This window comes from Daucus carota, chromosome 7 (genome assembly GCF_001625215.2).
Source record: "Daucus carota subsp. sativus chromosome 7, DH1 v3.0, whole genome shotgun sequence".
NCBI classification, from domain to species: Eukaryota; Viridiplantae; Streptophyta; class Magnoliopsida; order Apiales; family Apiaceae; genus Daucus; species Daucus carota.
In genome coordinates, this window is record NC_030387.2 from 22,342,133 (window position 1) to 22,366,728 (window position 24,596).

General features: G+C 32.1%; 2 protein-coding genes across 2 annotated transcripts; both read left to right on the forward strand.

The window, feature by feature from the left end:
• On the forward strand, positions 1–2,338 carry LOC108195599 (exocyst complex component EXO70C1). Its single transcript, XM_017362579.2, has one exon. It carries the CDS (start codon positions 334–336, stop codon positions 2,212–2,214), a length of 1,881 nt encoding a protein of 626 aa, XP_017218068.1. The 5' UTR covers positions 1–333; the 3' UTR covers positions 2,215–2,338.
• Positions 2,339–14,256: 11,918 nt separating this feature from the next.
• On the forward strand, positions 14,257–16,644 carry LOC108194728 (uncharacterized). Its single transcript, XM_017361672.1, has one exon. The coding sequence runs from the start codon at positions 14,257–14,259 to the stop codon at positions 16,642–16,644; it is 2,388 nt and encodes a 795-aa protein (XP_017217161.1).
• The last annotated feature ends 7,952 nt before the right edge of the window (positions 16,645–24,596 follow it).

Genomic DNA, 24,596 nt, shown 5'->3' on the forward strand with positions numbered 1-24,596 from the left:
AAAGAACGAAACAAAATAGCTTCTCTCATTTTCAAAAGTATCTGATCAGTTCCCAAAACCACAAATGCGATATTTTCGATGACCAATGTAATGTCCCCCGAAAAAGAAAACGAAGCTTGAGAACCGGGTCCTCGCTCAATCAACGCCTGTAATATATCCCGACGTAAACAAACAAAAAATTCATGCACACTATTCCTTACCTTGACAGCCACAGGAAAACAGACAAACACAATCCATCAACTTCACAATCCAAATTCCATCCATTTCTCATCCCTCTCGATCTCGATACGATCCTTCTAATCCCTCTCGTCACCTGGTCACTTTTTAAAAATCATGGAGAAGAACCAGTCTGGAAAATTCGGTAGTTTTACTCGCATTAACGGATACAAAAAAAATGATTTCGCTCTCAGCCCGAAAACTCCTTCCCCCAGGAACCATTCGGCTCAAGACGATGAAATCCTCCAAGAATCACATACTCATACTGAAATCGTCGATACCGAGGATTTTCGAGGCAATGTCCAGCAGCTTTCTGCGGAAATCGATGAGTTTCTCGATGCTCTATCCAGTTCTCCCCCGCCTGATGTCCCTGACTCTGTCGAGGCCTTATCGAAACTCGTCGAATCTCGCATTGCATTGTACACAACTTCTCGTCATAAATTTGGACTAACCACGACTCACGAAGGAGAAGAAGAGGCTTTTATTGCATCCGTGAAGCAAATTTATAAATTAACCAACGCATTCACTGAATTCTCCTCTGACGACACCAACACGTCCCTGAATCGGACGAGCGCCGTTCTGCAGAAGGCGATGATGTTCATCGAAGACGCGTTTTGGAACCTGCTAGAAGATTCCAGGAAGGACTGCTGCTTGATTTCGAAAGCGGAGGAGGATAATATCGAGAAAAAACAGATGGAGAAGCTCTACATTTTGGCGAATACCATGGTCTGTTCAGGATACGAAACAGAGTGCCAGCAAGTCTACACGCTCGAAAGGCGAACCGTTTTTAAAGATGAATTAGAAAAACTCGGGTTCGAGAAATATAACATAGAACACATTCAGAAGATGAATTGGGACCTTCTAGAAGGAGAAATTGCGCGGTGGTCAACTGTGGTCAAGCATTGCTCCACAGATTTGTTACCAAGAGAACGTAAGCTCGTTGATTCCGTCTTCTCAGATTATCCTTCTATTAGTTGGAACCTTTTCGCGAACCTTGCGAGGACGGTCTTGATTCAGCTCCTTGGTTTTGCTGAGGCTGTGGCTATAACGAAAAGCTCAACTGACAAGCTGTTTAAATTTCTTGACATGTACGAAACTCTACGTGATCTTATTCCCGCGGTTAGTAGTGATTCTGGAGAGGAATCGGAGAATGAGCTCAAGTCTGAGATTGAGAATGCCAGAGATAGGATTGGCCAGGCTGCTGTCAATAGTTTTACTGATCTTGAGAACTCAATTAAGAACGATGTCGCGAAAACCCCTGTCCCGGGGGGTGCAGTGCACCCCTTGACACGTTACGTCATGAATTATCTGAAATATGCATGCGAATTCAATGATGCTCTCAAAGACATATTCGAGAAGCACACAAAATTCGACAGCAGCGCTAGCGATGAATCATCAGGCAGTACCTCGCCTTTTTCTCAACGGCTGGTGCAAGTCATGGATTTATTGGATGCGAACCTGGAGGCCAAATCAAAGCTCTACAAAGATCCGTCCCTGTGCTACATTTTTCTAATGAACAACGGAAGATATATATTGCAGAAGGCCAAGGGCACGGCCGAGATCCACCTAGTGATGGGCGATACCTGGTGCCGAAAAAGATCAACAGTGGTTAGACATTATCACAAAAGCTATCAAAGAGATACATGGGGCAGGCTATTGCAGTGCATCAGTCTTGAGGGGCTGCAACAGGGGAATGGCAGGGTCTCGAAGACGGTTCTGAAAGAAAAGTTCAAAAATTTTAACACCATGTTTGATGAGATTCACAAGACTCAGAGCACTTGGATTGTAAGCGATGAGCAGCTTCTGTCTGAGCTGAGGGCTTCCATATCAGCAGTCGTAACTCCGGCATACCGATCATTTCTGGGAAGGTATAGGCATGTATTGGATGGCTCACGATCACATGTAGAAAAATATATAAAGTATCAACCAGAAGACATTGAGACATTGATAGAGGAGCTTTTTGAAGGCAATGCTTTGTCCATGGCAAGAAGGAGATAATGAATTAGTACTAATCATCGTCGAGCAAGCTGGTGTTTTTCGGACATTATGCTAACTTGGCTTACACTGAGTACATACATCCATCTATATGTTCATTGTAATTTGTTAACCTGTTTCAATATATATAGAACCAAGCAATCAGAAACAACCTGTGTTATACTCAGTTTGAATGAAATATCAATTTGATTTGAAGAGGTGCTAACAAAAGATAGATTGTATGACTCCTACAAATTCGTCAAGTAATCAGTCATCTAAAATCTCAACTAAATCTTATTTTTTTTCAGCAATCTCCTTGTTCATGAGATTGAACAACAAACATAATTACCGGGGATATATTAATACTAATATTTAAATTTAAAATATTTAAATGATTCGTTTCCGATTAACTATGAAATATTTTTTTTTATAAATATGACCAAATCCTTTTAGTCCATGTAGTCGGAAACATTATTGATAACGACTTTCAAGTTTCATGACTACGATTTAACAGGGTTTAGACTATTTCAGAATGGTCTAAAATCACGTCTTCGTATATTTGATGAACACTGACCGTCTTCTATCTTACGCAAAAAGACACAAAAATATACACGTATACTCACCGAAACTCACCTTCAATAACACAATACACAATCAATTTATGCTTAATAATCAACAAATTAAATCCTAACACATACATACATTAAAGTTTCGGATTAATTATCAAACTCATCACTGAAGTGGATAAATGGTATCAAACTCATCACTGATCTCCACGGGTCTCAAGTGGCTCACTAAAGTCGCTTAATGATATCAAACTCATCACTGCCGTTAAAAAAACTAACGGATGTTTAGACGGAATGACACATTGGCTGTAGGCCTGCCACATAAGTTTACATGGAAATAAAGTATGCAATTTTTTTATTAAATTATTTTTAGGATATAATTATCTAAATAAATGCATGGAACTAAATTTTAATATATAATTAACTAAACAATTAAGATTAACTTTTATGTTTTTTATTAAAATTATAATTATTTTTGAATAATATTGAAATGTTTTCTCTTTTAATAATTATAATTATTATTGTTGGCAAAAAAATATTTTTAAATTTTCTTTTGGAGTTTCTTGTACCAAACAAAAATATGAAAATAAAAATATATGTAAATTTAACATATGAAGCAGCATACATTGTTCGAATTTCCAAAAACAACCCATAATGTTTAAAGGTTAAATGAAAGATGGATCCAAAAACAAACATTGTTCAAGCTCAATTAATTAAAATGTTAATCGAATGAACACAAGTCTAAGAAATATCAGTGAACCTAGAATTAAAATGTTAAACTTGTCCTGCAGTTTCTCCATTGTTATGCTCTCCAAGTTGTCCCATAGTCATATTTTTTTGACATTTGTTCTTTCGCTCTCAATGTTGTTGACGCTTCGTCTCTTCTCCCGTGTGAAGCAGCAGTGCGTGTCTATGTATGTAGCTACTGTTGACATATGTTTCACTCTTGTTTACTTTCTTTCTTTCTATTTTCTACTTTTTCTTTTTTCTTTTTTCTTTTCTTTCATTTGTTTTTCTTCGGTCTTTTTTATTAACGTGCCACGTCAACCGCCAATGTGTCATTCCGTCTAAACCTCCGTTAGGTTTTTTAACGGCAGTGATGAGTTTGATACCATTAAGCGATTTTAGTGAGTCTTCAGTGATGAGTTTGATACCATTTGTTCACTTCAGTGATGAGTTTGATAATTAACCTTTAAAGTTTCATGTGCATGTGCATGTGCATGTGTAACACCTTTGTGTCGATGTGACAACGAATAACCTCGGCTAACTTCAATCTATCTCTTCTCTCGTCCAAACACAATTATCTTCTTTCGGTAAAGATAGTTTTGATTATCCCGGTAGAGTCTAAAATCACGTTTTCACATTTAATGAACACCTCTATCCCACCCTCTTCTCTCTTATGCACAAAGACACAAAGAAAGATATGCATAAACACTAAGAAACTCTTTCGAACTCGCCGAAATTCATCTTCAATAACAACACAATACACAATCAATCTATTCTTAAAAATTAACAAATTAAATCCCAACATAAACATACATATGTATATACATACATACCAGTTTTATATGCATGCATAACACCATCGTGATGACGTGGCCATCGACAACCTCCACTAATTTCAACCTCTCTTCTCCGATCGAAACACACTTATCTTCTGCAATATTTGTTTTCTCAACTACATGCATATTAATAAACACTTGAACAACAACATAATGCACACCACTAAATCTCCTTTATAACAACACCTAAAACATTCGAATTTCATCACCAACAGCATCTCTTCCTATATTTTAGAAAATTCATCTCGAACAATCTTTAAATCCCTCATATTTACTTCCCGAATCACATATATAAGCTTTAAGTTCATAAAATATTTAGGCTAGTGGCTAGCAACATGAAAATACTTGCCACATAGGTTGTCATATAATTATATACTAGAATAGTAAGAAAATGCAACAAAAAAGCACTACACAAATATGTTAGGAATAATTTCTAAAATATAAAAAGGTGTGTTAAGTGTGTGAATATATTTTGATGGATTCATGTTAATTTTTTTTAGATTGTTTGTGTTAGACTGAGACTTTGATATACAGTTTATGGGACCTTACCGTAAACAAAGCTTAAATTTTTCGAGAATATTAATTTAGATGGTGAAAGTATTGATTTAGTTATTATCATTTTATAAAAATAAGTATAATATACTTTCACCTTTTATATATTTTGAATAAATTTAAATTAACTTATAATGTTTTAATAATTAAGATCTTAGAGTATTGCTTATTAAGTGAGAGGGTTACATTGTAATTTGGTCACTCAACTGATCGAAAATTTGAAATTAGGACATCCAACTCAAAAAACTTTCAGTCACATCATTTTACATTTTAAAATTTTCATTCGGGTTATTGATTGTTACACTCAGTTAAAAATTTGAGGGAAAACTGACTAAGCTTGGTGACTTGACTTGAATACATCTATTGTGTCATGTACAGTCAGATCAAGCAGCATTTTGGTCACTCAACTAACTACAAACTTGCAATTGGGTCATCAAAATCAAGAAACTTTCCTTTAGGTTACTGATCACAATATTCCTTTAAATTGAAAAAAATAAACGAACAAAGAGCTATCCAACAACGGTGAGTGACCTGAATGAAATTTTTTAAGCATATAAAGATATTACTGAAAGTTTTTTGAGTTGGATAACCCAATTGCAAATTTCTAACTAGTTGAAAATTTATTTTCATGAATGATGTGATGAAATAATGTTGCATATATATTAAACAAAATACACAAAAGCTAAGCATGACGTCTTTTATTTTTTAGTTAAAATTAAGATTAAATAAATATCTAATTCAAAGTCAAATAAGAGTTTCATGATTGAAACGGTCAAGATTGACCACAAGATATGCAATCTGCGAACCACATTTTTGTGGAAGATATCATATAAATTTTTAATAAAATAAAAAAAGGTAAGCATAAATCTTTAAAAAAATCAAAAAAATTCCATTTACGCTAAACGAAATTGTAACTGTCGCTTAATTTTATATTCTGAACTCCATATATATAGTCTAGTTAGCAATAGCTTCATATATATAGTCGTTTTAACGAGAGTTTATTTATCTGGTGATCACTGTTTTTTTTGTCAGATTTAGTAATCACTATTATTTAAAAAAATAATTATGAATTTTTGAGTTTTATATATCGCATACATGTTTTACATATTGAAATCAAAATAATTTTTTTTATTGCCGAACGTTATCATTTACAACATGATGGATTGACATGATATCTAACGCACATACATATAATTTGAATTTTTGATAATAATCAGGTGAAGATATTATAAGAGTTCAAGCACTGGAGTGTTGTTCTGATACTCAGGTAGAATGTACGCCAGGAAGTTACTCAGAAGAAAGTTGTAATCAAACGTGTGTGGACATGTGTGATGCTATAGAAGGAAAATGCAGGATTGATGGCGGTGTGCAGTATTGTCATTGTATTTGTAACTGATATTATGATTATTATAAGATAATAATGATGATGATGTGCGGTGTCATCGAAAAAAAATACAAGATGTAATTGTTTTTATTATGCAGAATAAAGAGACTATATTATCAAAATTATAAGCTCATGGAATCATAACTTTAATAATATTTATTATTCTTTAGGATATTTTATAATGTAACATTATTTAAGAAAAGGTAACTATTAAGAATTCTATATCAAAGATAATTACGGGGGGCAAATTTACTGAGTAATAGGTAAAATTGAGTAACTTAAAAATAAAAGATCAAGTCATTTATATAGAAATCGATGCATAAGATTAAATTAGGTATACACCCTTAACATTGATAATGAATAGTTAAAGAATTGACGTGACACATCTTAATATATATATATATATATATATATATATATATATATATATATATATATATATATATATATATATAGAGAGAGAGAGAGAGAGAGAGAGAGAGAGAGAGAGTTAAGTTCTATGGAGTACATAAAAACATTGGAGTATTGTAGTACAAATCATAATTTTTTAGTTTGATCCTATATAATATCTTTGATTATCCAAATTTTGATATAATCTATCATTTATAAGTTGTCTTACACATAATTGTCAATTAATCATTAATATCTTTCAACTTTAACAAGTATTAAGATTATTATTCTGCTTATTAGATATATTGCAGAACATAGAGTCCTATGATTTATAAAAGTAATTATTCTACCATTTGATCACGATGTTTATGTTGTAGAAGATAATGTGCAGGTTGTCAAATATTTACAAATATTATTGGACAAAAAAAATTGAAATTTAGATGACTAGATTACATTTTATCAAACTTTGTACTCCAATACTCCAATTTTTTTGTACTCCATAGAACTTATATATATATATATATATATATATATATATGGCATTACTCAAAACAGAACACCTTTACAAGAAGATCAAAGAAGAACACTTAAGAATCGAATATAGAATCTCATCTAAAACTTGAATTAAATTCTAATTTTAAGCTAATCAATCTTTTATTATGAATAACTATAGTATCTAACATGTTTACCAATAAATATGGATTAAAAATAACATGATTCTATGTAATATTAATCGTCTAAAATATATATATATATATATATATATGATTTTATTCTGGATTCTTTTATAGATTCTATTATAGATTCTATAATATTTTATATTAATAATTTGGATGAGTTTGGATGTTTGATTTCATATATCAAGTTTAATTGGTGTTTAACTATGCGATTATGATCTTGACAAATAATTTTTTATGAAAAATAAAGTGTTATGATAGTGTTCTGTGTTGTTCTTTTTTTAAAGTAGTCTGTGTGGAGTGCAACCCTATATATATATAAAAGAAATATCCATATGTATAAAATTTCATTTCCCCTACCCACTAGCCCAAAAAATAATTTTGTTTTGAAAATTCATCAAACTAAAATAAGATATAAAAATTTATTTCTCCTTTTTAGAAAAATAATTAACATAATAATAAAATAGTTTTTAAAAATCCTGATTATTCAATAGTACTTTTAGCATCTTTATTACTTTAGGCTAGTGATCAAATACAAACTAAAAACATGTTTCAAATTCACTATTTACAGCTACAGGAGTCACTAGTTTATGCTGCATTAATTACTACTTTATATAATAAAATTTGTAATTTTTATTTTTTATAATTGAAAAAATCTACTTATCTTAACTATTAGTTGTCGACTATTGATGATCAATTATGATAATAGGAGGTCCATGATGGTAGGAAGTGATGAGAGGAGGCGTGTGATGGTAATAAGTAGTCGCTAATTATAGTAAGTTATGGTGGTAAGCGGTCGCGACTAATCGATAGTGATGGTACCCGGTGGTATCCAATCATAAAAAATGCTGGTAATGATAACAGGACGTCCCTCATTGTAGTACGGGTGAAGATGATGATAATATACGTTGTATAAATGTGCATGTATGTATATATAATTTATTAGTCGCGAGATATGCTTTATAAATTAGTGACTTGTGATGTATAAATTGTGATTTATGTAGTTTAAAATGACTAGATACTCAGTTGGATCAAGGTTGCTAATTTTTCATTTTATGTTCTTCATGATTTTATATGCTAATTATCATCGTATTTATGCGTGTTACAGAAAAAGTTTTGTTTGCTGCATTATCATCATTTGTTTATTCCCAACAAATCTTTGTTTGGCGAATGCACTCATTTGATTATATTAAAATATTCATATAGTAATATATATAATATATAAATATTCTTTACGAAAATATAATTCAAATATTTTTAACATGTAGTTTGTCAAGATTGATCGAAAAGTGTTAAATATATATGAAATTTATTTTCATGAATGATGTGATGGAATAATGTTGCATATATATTAAACAAAATAGACAAAAGCTAAGCATGACGTCTTTTATTTTTTAGTTAAAATTAAGATTAAATAAATATCTAATTCAAAGTCAAATAAGAGTTTCATGATTGAAACGGTCAAGATTGACCACAAGATATGCAATCTGCGAACCACATTTTTGTGGAAGATATCATATAGATTTTTAATAAAATAAAAAAAGGTAAGCATAAATCTTTAAAATATCAAAAAAATTCTATTTACGGTAAACGAAATTGTAACTGTCGCTTAATTTTATATTCTGAACTCCATATATATAGTCTAGTTAGCAATAATTTCATCATAAAAATTCATACAAAACAAACAAATATGCAGATAACAAGATTGCAAATTGCATCATCGTTATTCATGGCTTATCTTATATTCTTCACAGGTTTATGCTAATTATTACTCCCTCTGTCCCTCTAGATTGTTTACACTTTCCTCTTTGGGATGTCCCTCTCATTTCTTTACATTACAAAACTTTCCTAAAATAGTTAATGGGTCCCACCATTTTCCCACTTTTTCTTCCTTTTCACACTACTTTTACTCCACTATCTCCCTTTTATATATTAAAAACAATAGGTCCTACCACTTTACCCACTTTTCTTTCACTTTTCTACTACTTTATACATATTTCTTAACCTCCGTGCCCAAACTCAATGTAAACTATTGAGAGGAACGGAGGGAGTATCATTTTGTGTGTTAAGTTAATAGTACCATTTGTTACATTTTCACTTATTTGCATAATCAATATTTAGTTAACCTTTATTCTTTATATAGTATAAGTTCCATTATAAAATTCATTTTTGTTAAAATAAACTGAAATCTTGTAGCTGATATATTTCTTTTGTATAGACACTTTCTACGTTTTAACGAGAGTTTATTTATCTGGTGATCACTGTTTTTTTGTCAGATTTAGTAATCACTATTATTTAAAAAATAATTGTGAATTTTTGAGTTTTATGTATCGCACACATGTTTTACATATTGAAATCAAAATAAAGTTTTTTTTTTATTGTCGAACGTTTATCATTTACAACATGATGGGTTGACATGATATCTAACGCGCATACATATAATTTGAATTTTTGATGATAATCAGGTGAAGATATTATAAGAGTTCAAGCACTGGAGTGTTATTCTGATACTCAGGTAGAATGTACGCCAGGAAGTTACTCAGAAGAAAGTTGTAATCAAACGTGTGTAGACATGTGTGGTGCTATAGAAGGAAAATGCAGGATTGATGGCAGTGTGCAGTATTGTCATTGTATTTGTAATTGATATTCTGATTGTTATAAGTTAATAATGATGATGATGTGCGGTGTCATCGAAAGAAAATGCAAGATGTAATTGTTTTTATTATGCAGAAGTAAGAGACTATATTATCAAAATTATAAGCTCATGGAATCATAACTTTAATAATATTTATTATTCTTTATGATATTTTATAATGTAACATTATTTAAGGAAAGGTAACTATTAAGAATTCTATATCAAAGATAATTATGGGGGGCAAATTTACTGAGTAATAGGTAAAATTGAGTAACTTAAAAATAAAAGATCATGTCATTTATATAGAAATCGATGCATAAGATAAAATAGGTATACGCCCTTAACATTGATCATAAATAGTTAAAGAATTGACGTGACACATCTTAATATATATATATATATATATAAAAATATAAAAGAAATATCCATATGTATAAACTTTCATTTTCCCTACCCACTAACCCAAAAAATAATTTTTTTTTGAAAATTCATCAAACTGAAATAAGATATAAAAATTTATTTCTCCTTTTTAGAAAAATAATTAACATAATAATAAAATAGTTGTTAAAAATCCTGATTATTCAATAGTACTTTTAGCATCTTTATTATTTTAGGCTAGTGATCAAATACAAATCAAATCTTAAATACAGCGGCGGACGTACACTATGGCTGGCAGTGGCCGTGGCCCCCGCTAGGGTCTCAGCATAACCTCTAATATATATATATATATATATATATATATATATATATATATATATATATCTATTTAAATTATAAATCCTACTACACTTTTGGGTACAAATTGTCTACTTTGTCCCTCTGTTTTTTGTGTATCTTCAGTATATTGCCACTCTATACGGCCTCATTATACGGTATAAACACGTGGACACTGCTCAGCCACACAATTTCTCATCTGCACAGCTCATCTACACAGATTCTCTGCTTACCACTACAGTTACGTTTCAAAATTCAAAACATTGTGCTCTAACCTCTCCCGCGTGCGCTGCGATTATTTCCGCCGTCTCGCCCTTTTCACGCATCTTGGCAGCTGTTCTCCACCTTCTTCTCCGAGGCTTGGTTTTATTCAAATTTGAATCCCGCTGTGTGTATCTATCTCTATCCCTCCTTACTCTCATATATTCATCTCTCTCATATTGTAGTATATATTTATTGATGATTGATTGTTTTTGCAGAAGCTTGATTCAAGGATATTTTGAAGAGTATAGATTTATGATTTGAAGCGCAGCTGTTAAATCAATTCTCCGATTTTATCTCTCTCTCGCAGGAGTTGGTAATCGCCCTACCCCTCTCTCTTTGTTAGTATTTTGTTCGAATATATATTTTTGGTTTTTTTTTTCTTTTTCAATTTGATGTTGTTTGATATGGCGAGTTTATTTTGAGATGGATTATTGTGTTTTATTTGTGGAGAACAACTATTTGATATAAGTTCTGAGAGAAACTTTAACTATTTTTTCTGAATTTTAGATTTTGAGTTATATAGAGATATATGTTAGTTTTGTACACATAGATGTTGTGACGCTTTATTCACTAGGTGTTTGACAAAATGTGCCAGAGAATTTTTAGATTTTGAATTTCCATTTCATATATTTTTCTTATGAACTTAATTTCGTTTAATATTGTGCAGTTTGTGTGTTATTCATATGTGTTTTAGGATAATCTTATGTTATGATTTATGTTATGATGTGTCTGAGGAAGAAGCAGAGAAGAAGGTTAGTTCCTGTGATTGAGTTCGAGAATTATATTTTTACTCTTAACTACTTAAAGTGTTTTTGGTAATATAGAACTAAAAGTTTTATTTGATCATTTTTCTTTCCAGGCAATGACTGAAAAGATTGACCGCATGGAACTTGATTTTAAATCCCGAGACAAGGCAACTGGATTTTTATCACATTCTATATGCTACTATATGATTATCTTTTAGAAAATTGATTGTGTATAAGATTTATCAACAATTTATCAGCAATTCTGAATATACTATATACTATAAAATTAGTTCATATTTACTTTCTTTTTATGTCTGAAAATATAGTATGCATTTTCTGTTGATGCAGGGGATTTTCTACTTGGTTGAAATATGTACTTGGTATGGCATTTAGAAGAGACGACGAGCCTTTCAAGGTTTGTTTACTTCTGTAAAATTGGAATCTGATGATATATCGGGATATGCAATTTTTGTAATTTGTTTAATGATATTAAAATAAATGAAAGTTCCAATGCAAGGATTCACCGAAAAATTGTCTGCATGATGATGTCCAAATAATTGTTTAAGCCTCAGGGTGGCCCAATTATAATGTCTCAGTTCATCTTTAATAATGAAGGAATTGTGTTATTGTGTAGATGCGTTCTAATATTAATTTGCTTTCATTAGACATAGTCTAATAGTTTAATTATATGTGGGATCAATTTGTAGTTAAGGATATTTAGAAGATGCCATAGTTCCTGAGTAGGAGCACTTGATTGGAAGAATCAAATACTAACTACAAGAGGAATGACTGTTCAGACTGTTAATTATAAAATCGAGTATTTTAATAATCGTAGTCTACACGAAGCACAGTAACATGTTGGGCATCATGAGGCATGGTGTAAGCTGGCACAATCCAACCATAACGGCTTAACATGTTTGAGACTTTGAATTCATTGTGTAGGCTATGATTTTTCGGAGAGAATTCATTGTAATTTTTGGCACAGATATTGATGGCTAATTTCAAATTTTTAAAACAACTCATTTTTTATTTTATAATGAAAAACAACTAATATTTGGGTCTTGCATTACTTATTTTAAAATACAATATAAATGTTTATACTATTTTTTGTACCATTTTATTTCTATAAATTAAATTTATAGTTATATATATTTGGCCATTTGGGTCAAACATATCGTACCAAAAATTGAAATAACGAGATTATCTCTATTATCAGATATTTTTCAGCTTAGGATTTAATAGATCAGAACAAGAAATAGAAAAAATAAATATAAAATAATTTCTATCCAAAAACATAAAACATCAACTCTAATCAAATACAAATTTAAGCAAACATATTTTTTTGAAAAACATTAATTTAGAACGCCCATGCGGAGCGGGCAAACATACTAGTATATATATATAGGCAAGTGCTCAAATACAAACTCCTTAGTGTACAAACGTACAAACAATCACTAAATGACTTGAACAGAATCACTAAATGATTGAACAGAATCACTAAATCTAGTGGGGGGGGGGGTCTGATGGAGAGATAAGGGGAGGGGAGCACTTACGGGGCGGCATAGCCGAGTGGTGGTGCAGCGCGGCCGGCGGCAGCCGCGACGCCGACGCGAGAGCAGTGCTAGAAACACGATTGAGGGAGATGAGAAAAGCAGTGGTGAATGTGTGTGTTTGTGTGTGTATAGCACTAATCGGTGAGCGAACAACCAGAGAGAGAGAGCCGCTGGCAGTGGTGGTGGTGGTTGGTGGTGGGTGGTGGTGAGAGAGAGGCGTTGGGCAGTGGTGGATGGTGGAGAGAGAGAGAGAGAGAGTGGCGCTGGGCAATCGCGGTGGGTGGTGGTGGGTGGGGTGGTCGTGGTGGTGGTGATTGGAGGTGATTGTGGTGGCGGTGGTGATGGATGTATGTGTATTTGTTAAATTAAAATCTGCTAATCACTAAATATTAGTGTCATAATCACTGGTTTGTACGTTTGTACAGTAAGGAGTTTGTACTGGAGTAAGACCCTATATATATATATATATATATATATATATATATATATATATATATAGCCTTTACTTGGTTAATATAGTTTATCAGCCCCCCCCCCCCCTGTTTGAATTATGTAAAAGAATAGTTGGCCCGATAAGCAAAAATAGAGGCCTAATATATACATAAAAGACCAAGCCCTATATTCTTTAAATCAAAATATAAGTAAAAGAATGAATTATAAAAATTAGAAAAGCTATAAAAAACTCCCTGACTCCCGAGGCTCTGCTTCAGTGCTTGTGCTTCCGTCTGGCGTCTGGTAACTCAAATCGGTGACTACACAACAGATTCTCAGTACTTTTACATCTCTACATCTACATCATCACCAGGTAAAACTTGACATACTAATTTTGATATTTTGATTGGAGTGATTATTAATGAATTGCTTGAATGGTATTAGTTCAATTTGATAATTTTTGCTCGTTATATTATATTTGTGTAGTATGTGAAAATTGTGATAATATAATCTAAAATTGCAAGGTTGTTGTCTTGTTGAATTGATAGCATATAATTTGGTGTTATTTTCTTATCTTTCCCGGTTTAATAAATGGGAAAACCCCCAACTATTGAAAGATTTTTCAAGAGGAAAAATTCTGAGCCTGAGGTTAATAATCAGGAGACTCAGGCTTCAAATAGTCCTCTTAATTCCAATACTCCCATTGCTGTGACTGTTGAAAGTCAATCTAGAAAATCTCCAAGAATCGAAACATGTGTCAATTCATTAGAGCGAGATCCTGGATTACGACCTCCAATATGGGATTATCCTGTTGATAAGCGTGATGAAATTAGAAGAGCTTATATCAAGGCTGGCCCATATCAAATTATTCTTTCAAAATATCCAAAATCCAAAGAAAAGCATCCGCGAAGTTTCCAATCATCATGGTTTAAGTTATTTCCTTCATGGTTAGAATACTCTCCCGAAAAAGATGCTGCATTTTGTCTACCTTGTTACTTGTTTCGTCCACAAGGAGGGCCTTCTAATATTGGTGCATTTTCGATTAATGGATTTCAATCATGGAAGAAAGTAAAAAATGGAAAAAATTGTGCGCTTTTGACCCATGTTGGAAAGGATTTGAATTCTTCTCATCGCAATGCAGAACGAGCATGTGATGATCTTATGAATCAAGAAATCCATATTGCTCAAAGGTTAGAGAAATTCACATCTCAACAAGTTCAAGATAATCGACTCCGCTTGCAAGTTTCAATTAGTGTTGCTAGGTGGCTAGCATTTCAAGCTATGGCGTTTGGAGGTCATGATGAGACCAAAGATTCATTGAATGGTGGAAACTTCAATGAATTAGTTAGTTTCATAGCCTCTTATAATGACAAAGTAGAAGAAGTGGTGTCAAATGCTCCAAAAAATACGACATATACATCACCAAGAGTGCAAAAAAAAATTTTAAATGTCTTTTCTACTAAAGTGAAGAATGCTATTCGTGAAGAAATTGGTGATGCAAAATTTTGTTTGATTGTTGACGAAGCTCGAGATGAGTCTAAAAGAGAACAAATGTCTATAGTGCTGAGATTTGTCGACAAAAATGGTCACGTTCGAAAGCGATTCTTTGGCCTTGTACATGTTAAAGACACTGCAGCACTGACATTAAAAGATGGAATTTGTTCTATTTTATCTCATCACAGTCTTGATATACAAAATATAAGGGGACAAGGTTATGATGGTGCAAGTAACATGCGAGGAGAATGGAATGGGTTGCACGCCTTATTTCTGCGTGAATGCCCTTATGCATACTATGTTCATTATATGGCTCATCGTTTACAATTGGCACTAGTTGCTGCATCAAGGGAAATTATTCCTATCGAACGATTCTTTTCCAAGTTGAATGTAATCATCAATATTGTCGGCTCCTCATGTAAGCGCAGTGACCAATTAAAAGATGCTCATGCTTCAAATATTGCCTATTTACTTTCAATTGATGAGCTTGACAGTGGTAAAGGTAAAAATCAAATTGGTACTTTACAAAGAGCCGGTGATACTCGTTGGAGGTCTCATTTAAAATCTGTTTCAAGTTTGTTAAATATGTATAGTGCTACATGTGAAGTTTTATTGAATATTATTGATGATGGAGTCACATCTGCTCAACGAGGAGATGCAGATGCTGCATATGAGGCACTGAACTCATTTGAGTTTGTTCTCATTTTGCATATTATGAAGAAAATTCTTGAGATAAGTGATTTACTTTGTCAAGCTTTGCAGCATAAATCTCAAGATATTTTAAATGCAATGCAGCTTGTTTCTTCAACTAAGTTGCTAATCCAGAACTTGCGAAATGAAGGATGGGATGGGCTACTTTCGGATGTGAAGTCATTCTGTGAGAAGGTTAGTATACCACTTCCAAATATGAGTGATAGGTATGTTGGAAGGAATGGAAGGGCTCGTCATCAACAAGATCATTTTACGGTTGAGCATCATTACAAGATTGATATTTTTCTTGCTGTGATAGACACTCAATTGCAAGAGTTGAACGATAAGTTCAATGAGAAAACAATGGAGTTGCTTGTGCTTAGCTCAGCGTTAGATCCAAAGGAGATGCGTATATCAATGAGGATTGATGATATATACAAGTTGGTACAAAAATTCTATCCACAAGATTTTGCAGAATATGAGATGGCTCAACTAAAGATGCAATTTGAGCATTTCAGTCATGAACGTCAACATCCAATGTTTGAATCATTGTCTACCATTTCTGATTTGTGTGAATGGTTGGTAAAGACACGAAAAGCAGACGTATATCCTCTTGTATATAGAGTGGTGACTCTTATTCTAACACTTCTTGTTTCTACGGCAACAACGGAACGATCATTTTCAGCTATGAGTCTTGTGAAAAATAGACTTAGAAACAAAATGGAAGATGAATATCTCTCATATTGTTTGATATTGTATATTGAGAAAGATATATTGCTCGTAGTATTAGTTTAGATGCTATTATAGATGATTTTCGTGACTTAAAAGAGCGACGCTCTCAATTTTAATGTATCGGAACATATTTTTATTTTTATGTAATTTCTTTTGGCCCCCCTGGAGACACTTTCTGCGTCCACCCCTAATTAAATACAAACTAAAAACATGTTTCAAATTCACTATTTACAGCTACAGGAGTCACTAGTTTATACTGCATTAATTACTGCTTTATATAATAAAATTTGTAATTTTTATTTTTTATAATTGAAAAAATCTACTTATCTTAACTATTAGTTGTCGACTATTGATGATCAATTATGATAATAGGAGGTCCATGATGGTAGGAAGTAGTGATGAGAGGAGGCGTGTGATGGTAATAAGTAGTCGCTAATTATAGTAAGTTATGGTGGCAAGCGGTCGTGGCTAATCGATCGTGATGGTACCCGGTGGTATCCAATCATAAAAAATGCTGGTAATGATAACAGGACGTCCCTAATTGTAGTACGGGTGAAGATGATGATTATATACGTTGTATAAATGTGCATGTATGTATATATAATTTATTAGTCGCGAGATATGCTTTATAAATTAGTGACTTGTGATGTATAAATTGTGATTTATGTAGTTTAAAATGACTAGATACTCAGTTGGATCAAGGTTGCTAATTTTTCATTTTATGTTCTTCATGATTTTATATGCTAATTATCATCGTATTTATGCGTGTTACAGAAATAGTTTTGTTTGCTGCATTATCATCGTTTGTTTATTCCCAACAAATCTTGGTTTGGCGAATGCACTCATTTGATTATATTAAAATATTCATATAGTAATATATATAATATATAAATATTCTTTACGAAAATATAATTCAAATATTTTTAACATGTAGTTTGTCAAGATTGACCGAAAAGTGTTAAATATATATATGAAATTTATTTTCATGAATGATGTGATGGAATAATGTTGCATATATATTAAACAAAATAGACAAAAGCTAAGCATGACGTCTTTTATTTTTTAGTTAAAATTAAGATTAAATAAATATCTAATTCAAAGTCAAATAAGAGTTTCATGATTGAAACGGTCAAGATTGACCACAAGATATGCAATCTGCGAACCACATTTTTGTGGAAGATATCATATAGATTTTTAATAAAATAAAAAAAAGGTAAGCATAAATCTTTAAAAAAATAAAAAAATTTCCATTTACGAGAAACGAAATTGTAACTGTCGCTTAATTTTATATTCTGAACTCTATACATATAGCCTAGTTAGCAATAACTTCATCATAAAAATTCATACAAAACAAACAAATATGCAGATAACAAGATTGCAAATTGCATCATCGTTATTCATGGCTTATCTTATATTCTTCACAGGTTTATTCTAATTATTATCATTTTGTGTGTTAAGTTAATAGTATCATTTGTTACATTTTCACTTATTTGCATAATCAATATTTAGTTAACCTTTATTCTTTATATAGTATAAGTTCCATTATAAAATTCATTTTTGTTAAAATAAACTGAAATCTTGTAGCTGATATATTTCTTTTGTATAGACACTTTTTACGTTTTAACGAGAGTTTATTTATCTGGTGATCACTGTTTTTTGTCAGATTTAGTAATCACTATTATTTAAAAAATAATTGTGAATTTTTGAGTTTTATGTATCGCACACATGTTTTACATATTGAAATCAAAATAAAGTTTTTTTTATTGTCGAACGTTTATCATTTACAACATGATGGGTTGACATGATATCTAACGCACATACATATAATTTGAATTTTTGATGATAATCAGGTGAGGAGATTATAAGAGTTCAAGCACTGGAGTGTTGTTCTGATACTCAGGTAGAATGTACGCCAGGAAGTTACTCAGAAGAAAGTTGTAATCAAACGTGTGTGGACATGTGTGGTGCTATAGAAGGAAAATGCAGGATTAATGGCGGTGTGCAGTATTGTCATTGTATTTGTAACTGATATTATGATTGTTATAAGATAATAATGATGATGATGTGCGGTGTCATTGAAAGAAAATGCAAGATGTAATTGTTTTTATTATGCAGAATAAAGAGACTATATTATCAAAATTATAAGCTCATGGAATCATAACTTTAATAATATTTATTATTCTTTAGGATATTTTATAATGTAACATTATTTAAGAAAAGGTAACTATTAAGAATTCTATATCAAAGATAATTACGGGGGCAAATTTACTGAGTAATAGGTAAAATTGAGTAACTTAAAAATAAAAGATCATGTCATTTATATAGAAATCGATGCATAAGATTAAATTAGGTATACGCCCTTAACATTGATAATAAATAGTTAAAGAATTGACGTGGCACACACACACACACACACACACACACACACACACATATATATATATATATAAGCCCAAAAAATAATTTTTTTTTTGAAAATTCATCAAACTGAAATAAGATATAAAAATTTATTTCTCCTTTTTAGAAAAATAATTAACATAATAATAAAATAGTTTTTAAAAATCCTGATTATTCAATATTACTTTTAGCATCTTTATTACTTTAGGCTAGTGATCAAATACAAATCAAATCTTATATACAAACTAAAAACATGTTTCAAATTCACTATTTACAGCTACAGGAGTCACTAGTTTATACTGCATTAATTACTGCTTTATATAATAAAATCTGCAATTTTTATTTTTTATAATTGAAAAAATCTACTTATCTTAACTATTAGTTGTCGACTATTGATGATCAATTATGATAATAGGAGGTCGATGATGGTAGGAAGTAGTGATGAGAGGAGGCGTGTGATGGTAATAAATAGTCGCTAATTATAGTAAGTTATGGTGGCAAGCGGTCGTGGCTAATCGATCTTAATGGTACCCGGTGGTATCCAATCATAAAAAAATGCTGGTAATGATAACAGGACGTCCCTCAATGTAGTATGGGTGAAGATGATGATTATATACGTTGTATAAATGTGCAAGTACGTATATATAATTTATTAGTCGCGAGATATGCTTTATAAATTAGTGACTTGTGATGTATAAATTGTGATTTATGTATTTAAAATGACTAGATACTCAGTTGGATCAAGGTTGCTAATTTTTCATTTTATATTCTTCATGATTTTATATGCTAATTATTATCGTATTTATGCGTGTTACAGAAAAAGTTTTGTTTGCTGCATTATCATCGTTTGTTTATTCCCAACAATTTTTGGTTTGGCGAATGCACTCATTTGATTATATTAAAATATTCATATAGTAATATATATATAATATATAAATATTCTTTGCGAAAATATAATTCAAATATTTTTAACATGTAATTTGTCAAGATTGACCGAAAAGTGTTAAATATATATGAAATATATTTTCATGAATGATGTGATGGGTGGATGTTTCATATATTAAACAAAACTGACAAAAGCTAAGGATAACGTCTTTTATTTTTTAGTTAAAATTAAGATTAAATAAATATCTAATTCAAAGTCAAATAAGAGTTTTATGATTGAAACGGTCAAGATTGACCACAAGATATGCAATCTGCGAACCACATTTTTGTGGAAGATATCATATAGATTTTTAATAAAATCCAAAAAAAGTAAGCATAAATCTTTAAAAAAATCAAAAAACTTCCGTTTAAGATAAACGAAATTTGTAACTGTCGCTTAATTTTATATTCTGAACTCTATATATATAGCCTAGTTAGCAATAGCTTCATCATAAAAATTCATACAAAACAAACAAATATGCAGATGACAAGATTGCAAATTGCATCATTGTTATTCATGGCTTATCTTATATTCTTCACAGGTTTATATGCTAATTATTATCATTTTGTGTGTTAAGTTAATAGTATCATTTGTTACATTTTCACTTATTTGCATAATCAATATTATGTTGACCTTTATTTTTTATATAGTATAAGCTGTATTATAAAATTCATTTTAATTAAAATAAACTGAAATCTTGTAGCTGATATATTTCTTTGGCACATACACTTCTTACGTTTTAACGAGAGTTTATTTATGTGGTGATCACCGTTTTTTGTCAAATTTAGTAATCACTATTATTTACAGAATAATTATTAATTTTTGAGTTTTATGTATCGCATTCATGTTTTACATATTGAAATCAAAATAAATATTTTTTTTATTGTCGAACGTTTATCATTTACAACATGATCGGTTGACATGATATTTAACGCGCATATATATAATTTGAATTTTTAATGATAATCAGGTGAAGATATTATAAGAGTTCAAGCACTGGAGTGTTGTTCTGATACTCAGGTAGAATGTACCCCAGGTGGTTACTCGGAAGGAAGTTGTAATCAAAAGTGTGTGGACATGTGTGGTGCTATAGAAGGAAAATGCAGGATTGATGGCGGTGTGCAGTATTGTCATTGTATTTGTAACTGATATCATGATTATTATAAGATAATAATGATGATGATGTGCGATGTCATCGAAAGAAAATGCAAGATGTAATTGTTTTTTTATGCAGAATAAAGAGACTATATTATCAAAATTATAAGTTGATGGAATCATAACTTTAATAATATTTATTATTTTTTAAGATATTTTATAGTGTAACATTCTGTAACAAAAGGTAGTTATTAAGAATCCGGATATTTTATATATTTGGGAGATATTGATCCGTGAAAAATGATAAACAAATAATAGAAGATAGTAAAAACCTCTAGTAAAAGTCTTGGATTGTAACTTGTAAGTGAGAGGCATGTTTGATCGATTACACATACGCAGAAGACAATGGTAAAATAGAAGGGTTTGTTTGGGCACACACTAAGAGCGGAATTTTACATGTTTGAAAGATTTTTATTGGTGTGGTGGTGTATATACAGGGAGTTCACCATTATTAAGATATGAGAGCCAATAAAAATTGTTATACGCAAAAATATGAATCTTAATCATGAAGACCCGGTCCATGAAAGAAGACTATGATGGGTTGACAACTTTGAAATTGACCAGGCTCTAGGTGTCCATGCCGTAAAATGTGGGCGCGCCAAGATATTGAAGACCTTTCTAACTATGAACAAGATCAATGATTGAAGGGCATAAGGAGACATATTATGCCTGGGGGGACACTCTTAGGTGTATATGGGCTCTACTGTTAACTTGTCGAAGACTCTACCTTGTAGTCTGAGGAGTTGCCCTCCTTGGGAGATAGAGAATGAAGATTAGAGGAGGCCTTGCTCTGTAGTCTGGCGAGTTGTCCTTGTCGGGGAGCTTGTGGAACCTTCTCGAAGATACACCATGGAAGGCTCTATCTCTGTAGTCTGGCGGGTTGTCCCTGTCGGGAGTAGAGAAGCGTCCTTGCATTTGGGGTAAGTTTTGGATGCTCGAGAGTCTACAAGGCCCAAGTCTAGGCCTCATTGTATTGGGCCCCTTTCAGGAGGAAGATAACAGAAGGGGAAACTTAATCCTATTAGGTTTCTTAGGAGAAAAGAACTACGTACTGGCTTGATCCCCTATAAATATAGGGGTACGTAGGCAAACTAGGATACACGAGTGGAGAGCATCTAGAGGCAACTCAAAACCCTAATCTCAGCCACCCCTAAAATTTCATCACCTCCGCTCAGCCACCGTCACAGATATTGATTTCGGTCACGAACCTCGAATTTTGTTAACTACTAAATTCCTCCGTCAACAAAAATCTTTCAAACATGTAAAATTTCGCGCTTAATGTGTGCCCACACACTAGAAAAACCGAAAAAAGTAGGGTTGTTCATCAAACCGCCCACACCGCATAAACCGCCCGCACCGCTCCGCACCACACCGCAAAATGCGATTTTTCTTTTTCGTGGTGCGGTTGCGGGTTGAAATTTTAACAAACCGCGCGGTGCGGTGCGGGTTGCGGTTTGATATTATACAAGCGCGGTTCAAACCGCACCGCACCGCAATTTTGTAATATATAAAAATATATCACATGTAATTATAAATATATATATATTATATAGATGGATTATTTATTATGATGTTATCTCCTATGTGTGTATGTATATGTTCAAGTTACTCAACTTAATTTTAATAATTTTACGATACAAATTAAGGTTAGTTTTAAGATGACAAATTAAATATTATAATTATATTTGTTTTTATAAAACAACTTCTTAGTGTTGAAATCTTTTCATCTTCATCATTATCGTACTCATATTTTAGTTTATATTTCTTTTGATGAGTAACTCTAAATTAGTGTTTGTGTATTATAAAATTAAAAGCACACATAATTTCAAATTATATTTATATTGTCATTAGAAAGTATAATTTTTTTGAATTTATAAACCACGCAAACCGCATGAACCGCACCACACCGCACCGCAATTTTGTGGTGTGGTTTATGCGGTTTTTATATCACGCGGTGTGGTTGCGGTTTACGAATTTTCTCAAACCGCATACGCGGGTTGGTTCGCGATTTTAGGAAAAAACCGCACCGTCCGCACACCGCGAACACTCCAAGAAAAAAGAAGGTAAAAGAGAGCAGAACAGTGGAGAAGACAGATGGTAGAATTGAGGCGGAGAAAGAACAAGGGCGTGTCTGCTCTAGCCTCTAGCTAGATCGAGTGCATGCATGGGTTAAATCCTCCGCCGTAAAAGAACCCACTTTAACTGATAAAACTCCCAACCAGTGCATGCATGCCTTCATTTTCATTGGGAATCCCAAACGTGTCCCTGCTTTAGGTAGGCAACTGCACATTCACAAAAGTAAAACAGAGGGGAGAGGGGAGAGAGATCTATTTCTGCAGAAACATAAAAATTATTGACGAGTTTGTGGCCGTATTTGGAAGTCAGCGGTTTGAGAAAAAATTAGAGGTTTGGGGTGAGTTAGAGGTTTGACCATTTCAATACGCTAATGATAGTGTTTGATAGTTAGCTGATTGAAATAGAAGTTTGACCTCAAAAAACTAATTTTCAAAAAGCTACTTTGAGGAGTTTTTTGGGTTAGCGGTTTGATGTGTCATAAAAAGCTAATGAAACAGCTATTTACCAAACAGTTTTACACGAAACCGCGAATTCAATCCGTTAGTCAAAATATCTATTTCAATCCGCTAGTCAAAACATCTAATTCAATCCGTTAACAGCTAATTGCTAATTCCCAAACAAGGCCTGTGTTTTATTCTCTGGCCACATGAGAGTAGGGGATAGAGTTGACCTTTTCATTCGTTTAAAGTTGTCAATGTGCTTCACATAGGCCGAGCAGATGCCGGATTATCGGAGGAAAGGATGAGCTCGGATAATTTGTAACTATGAGCTTGGCTGGGTATAAATGCAAGGTAAAGTGAAAAATGTTGTATGTCCTTTGTAATAACTTAATGACAAAATTAAATTTATAAATAAGTCAAAAACTAGTTCAATATGTACAACATACTTTTTTTCATCAATTTATTTAATTTTATTTATGTTATTAATAAAAATTAATCATTATTCAAATAAACATCAATTTGTTATTTTTATTATTTCATTTTTAATAAAACTTATGCTACCCAAACTGACTCTCCAAGTAAATTGCTAAACACAAGCGTCACATTCAGAGCCAAAATTGAATTGAACTACCGTGTCAGTGTTTGGTTGGGAAGAATGAAATGATTAAAAATAAATAAAAAATAGTAGAGGCAAGTTGGAAGTTTTGAAAAAAAGATGGAGTAAATGTAAAATTATTATGCCAAGATTTGAGAACAAAATGAATATAAGAAAAGATTAAAACATTTCTTCTTGAATGTGAATGTGTAAGAAATGAAATAGAAGAAAATATATATTCATAATATAATATATAAATCATTTTATTTGTGCCATGAATACAACATAAATACAAAAAGAGTTAAGTTAAATTATTGAAGTAGAGGGACGAGGAGCAGGAATAAAGAACAAGACTACAAGAGTACATTATTAAGTGGCGGACGATAGCGCTGCTGCGTGCAAGCTGAAACCAATCTCATATCTTTCG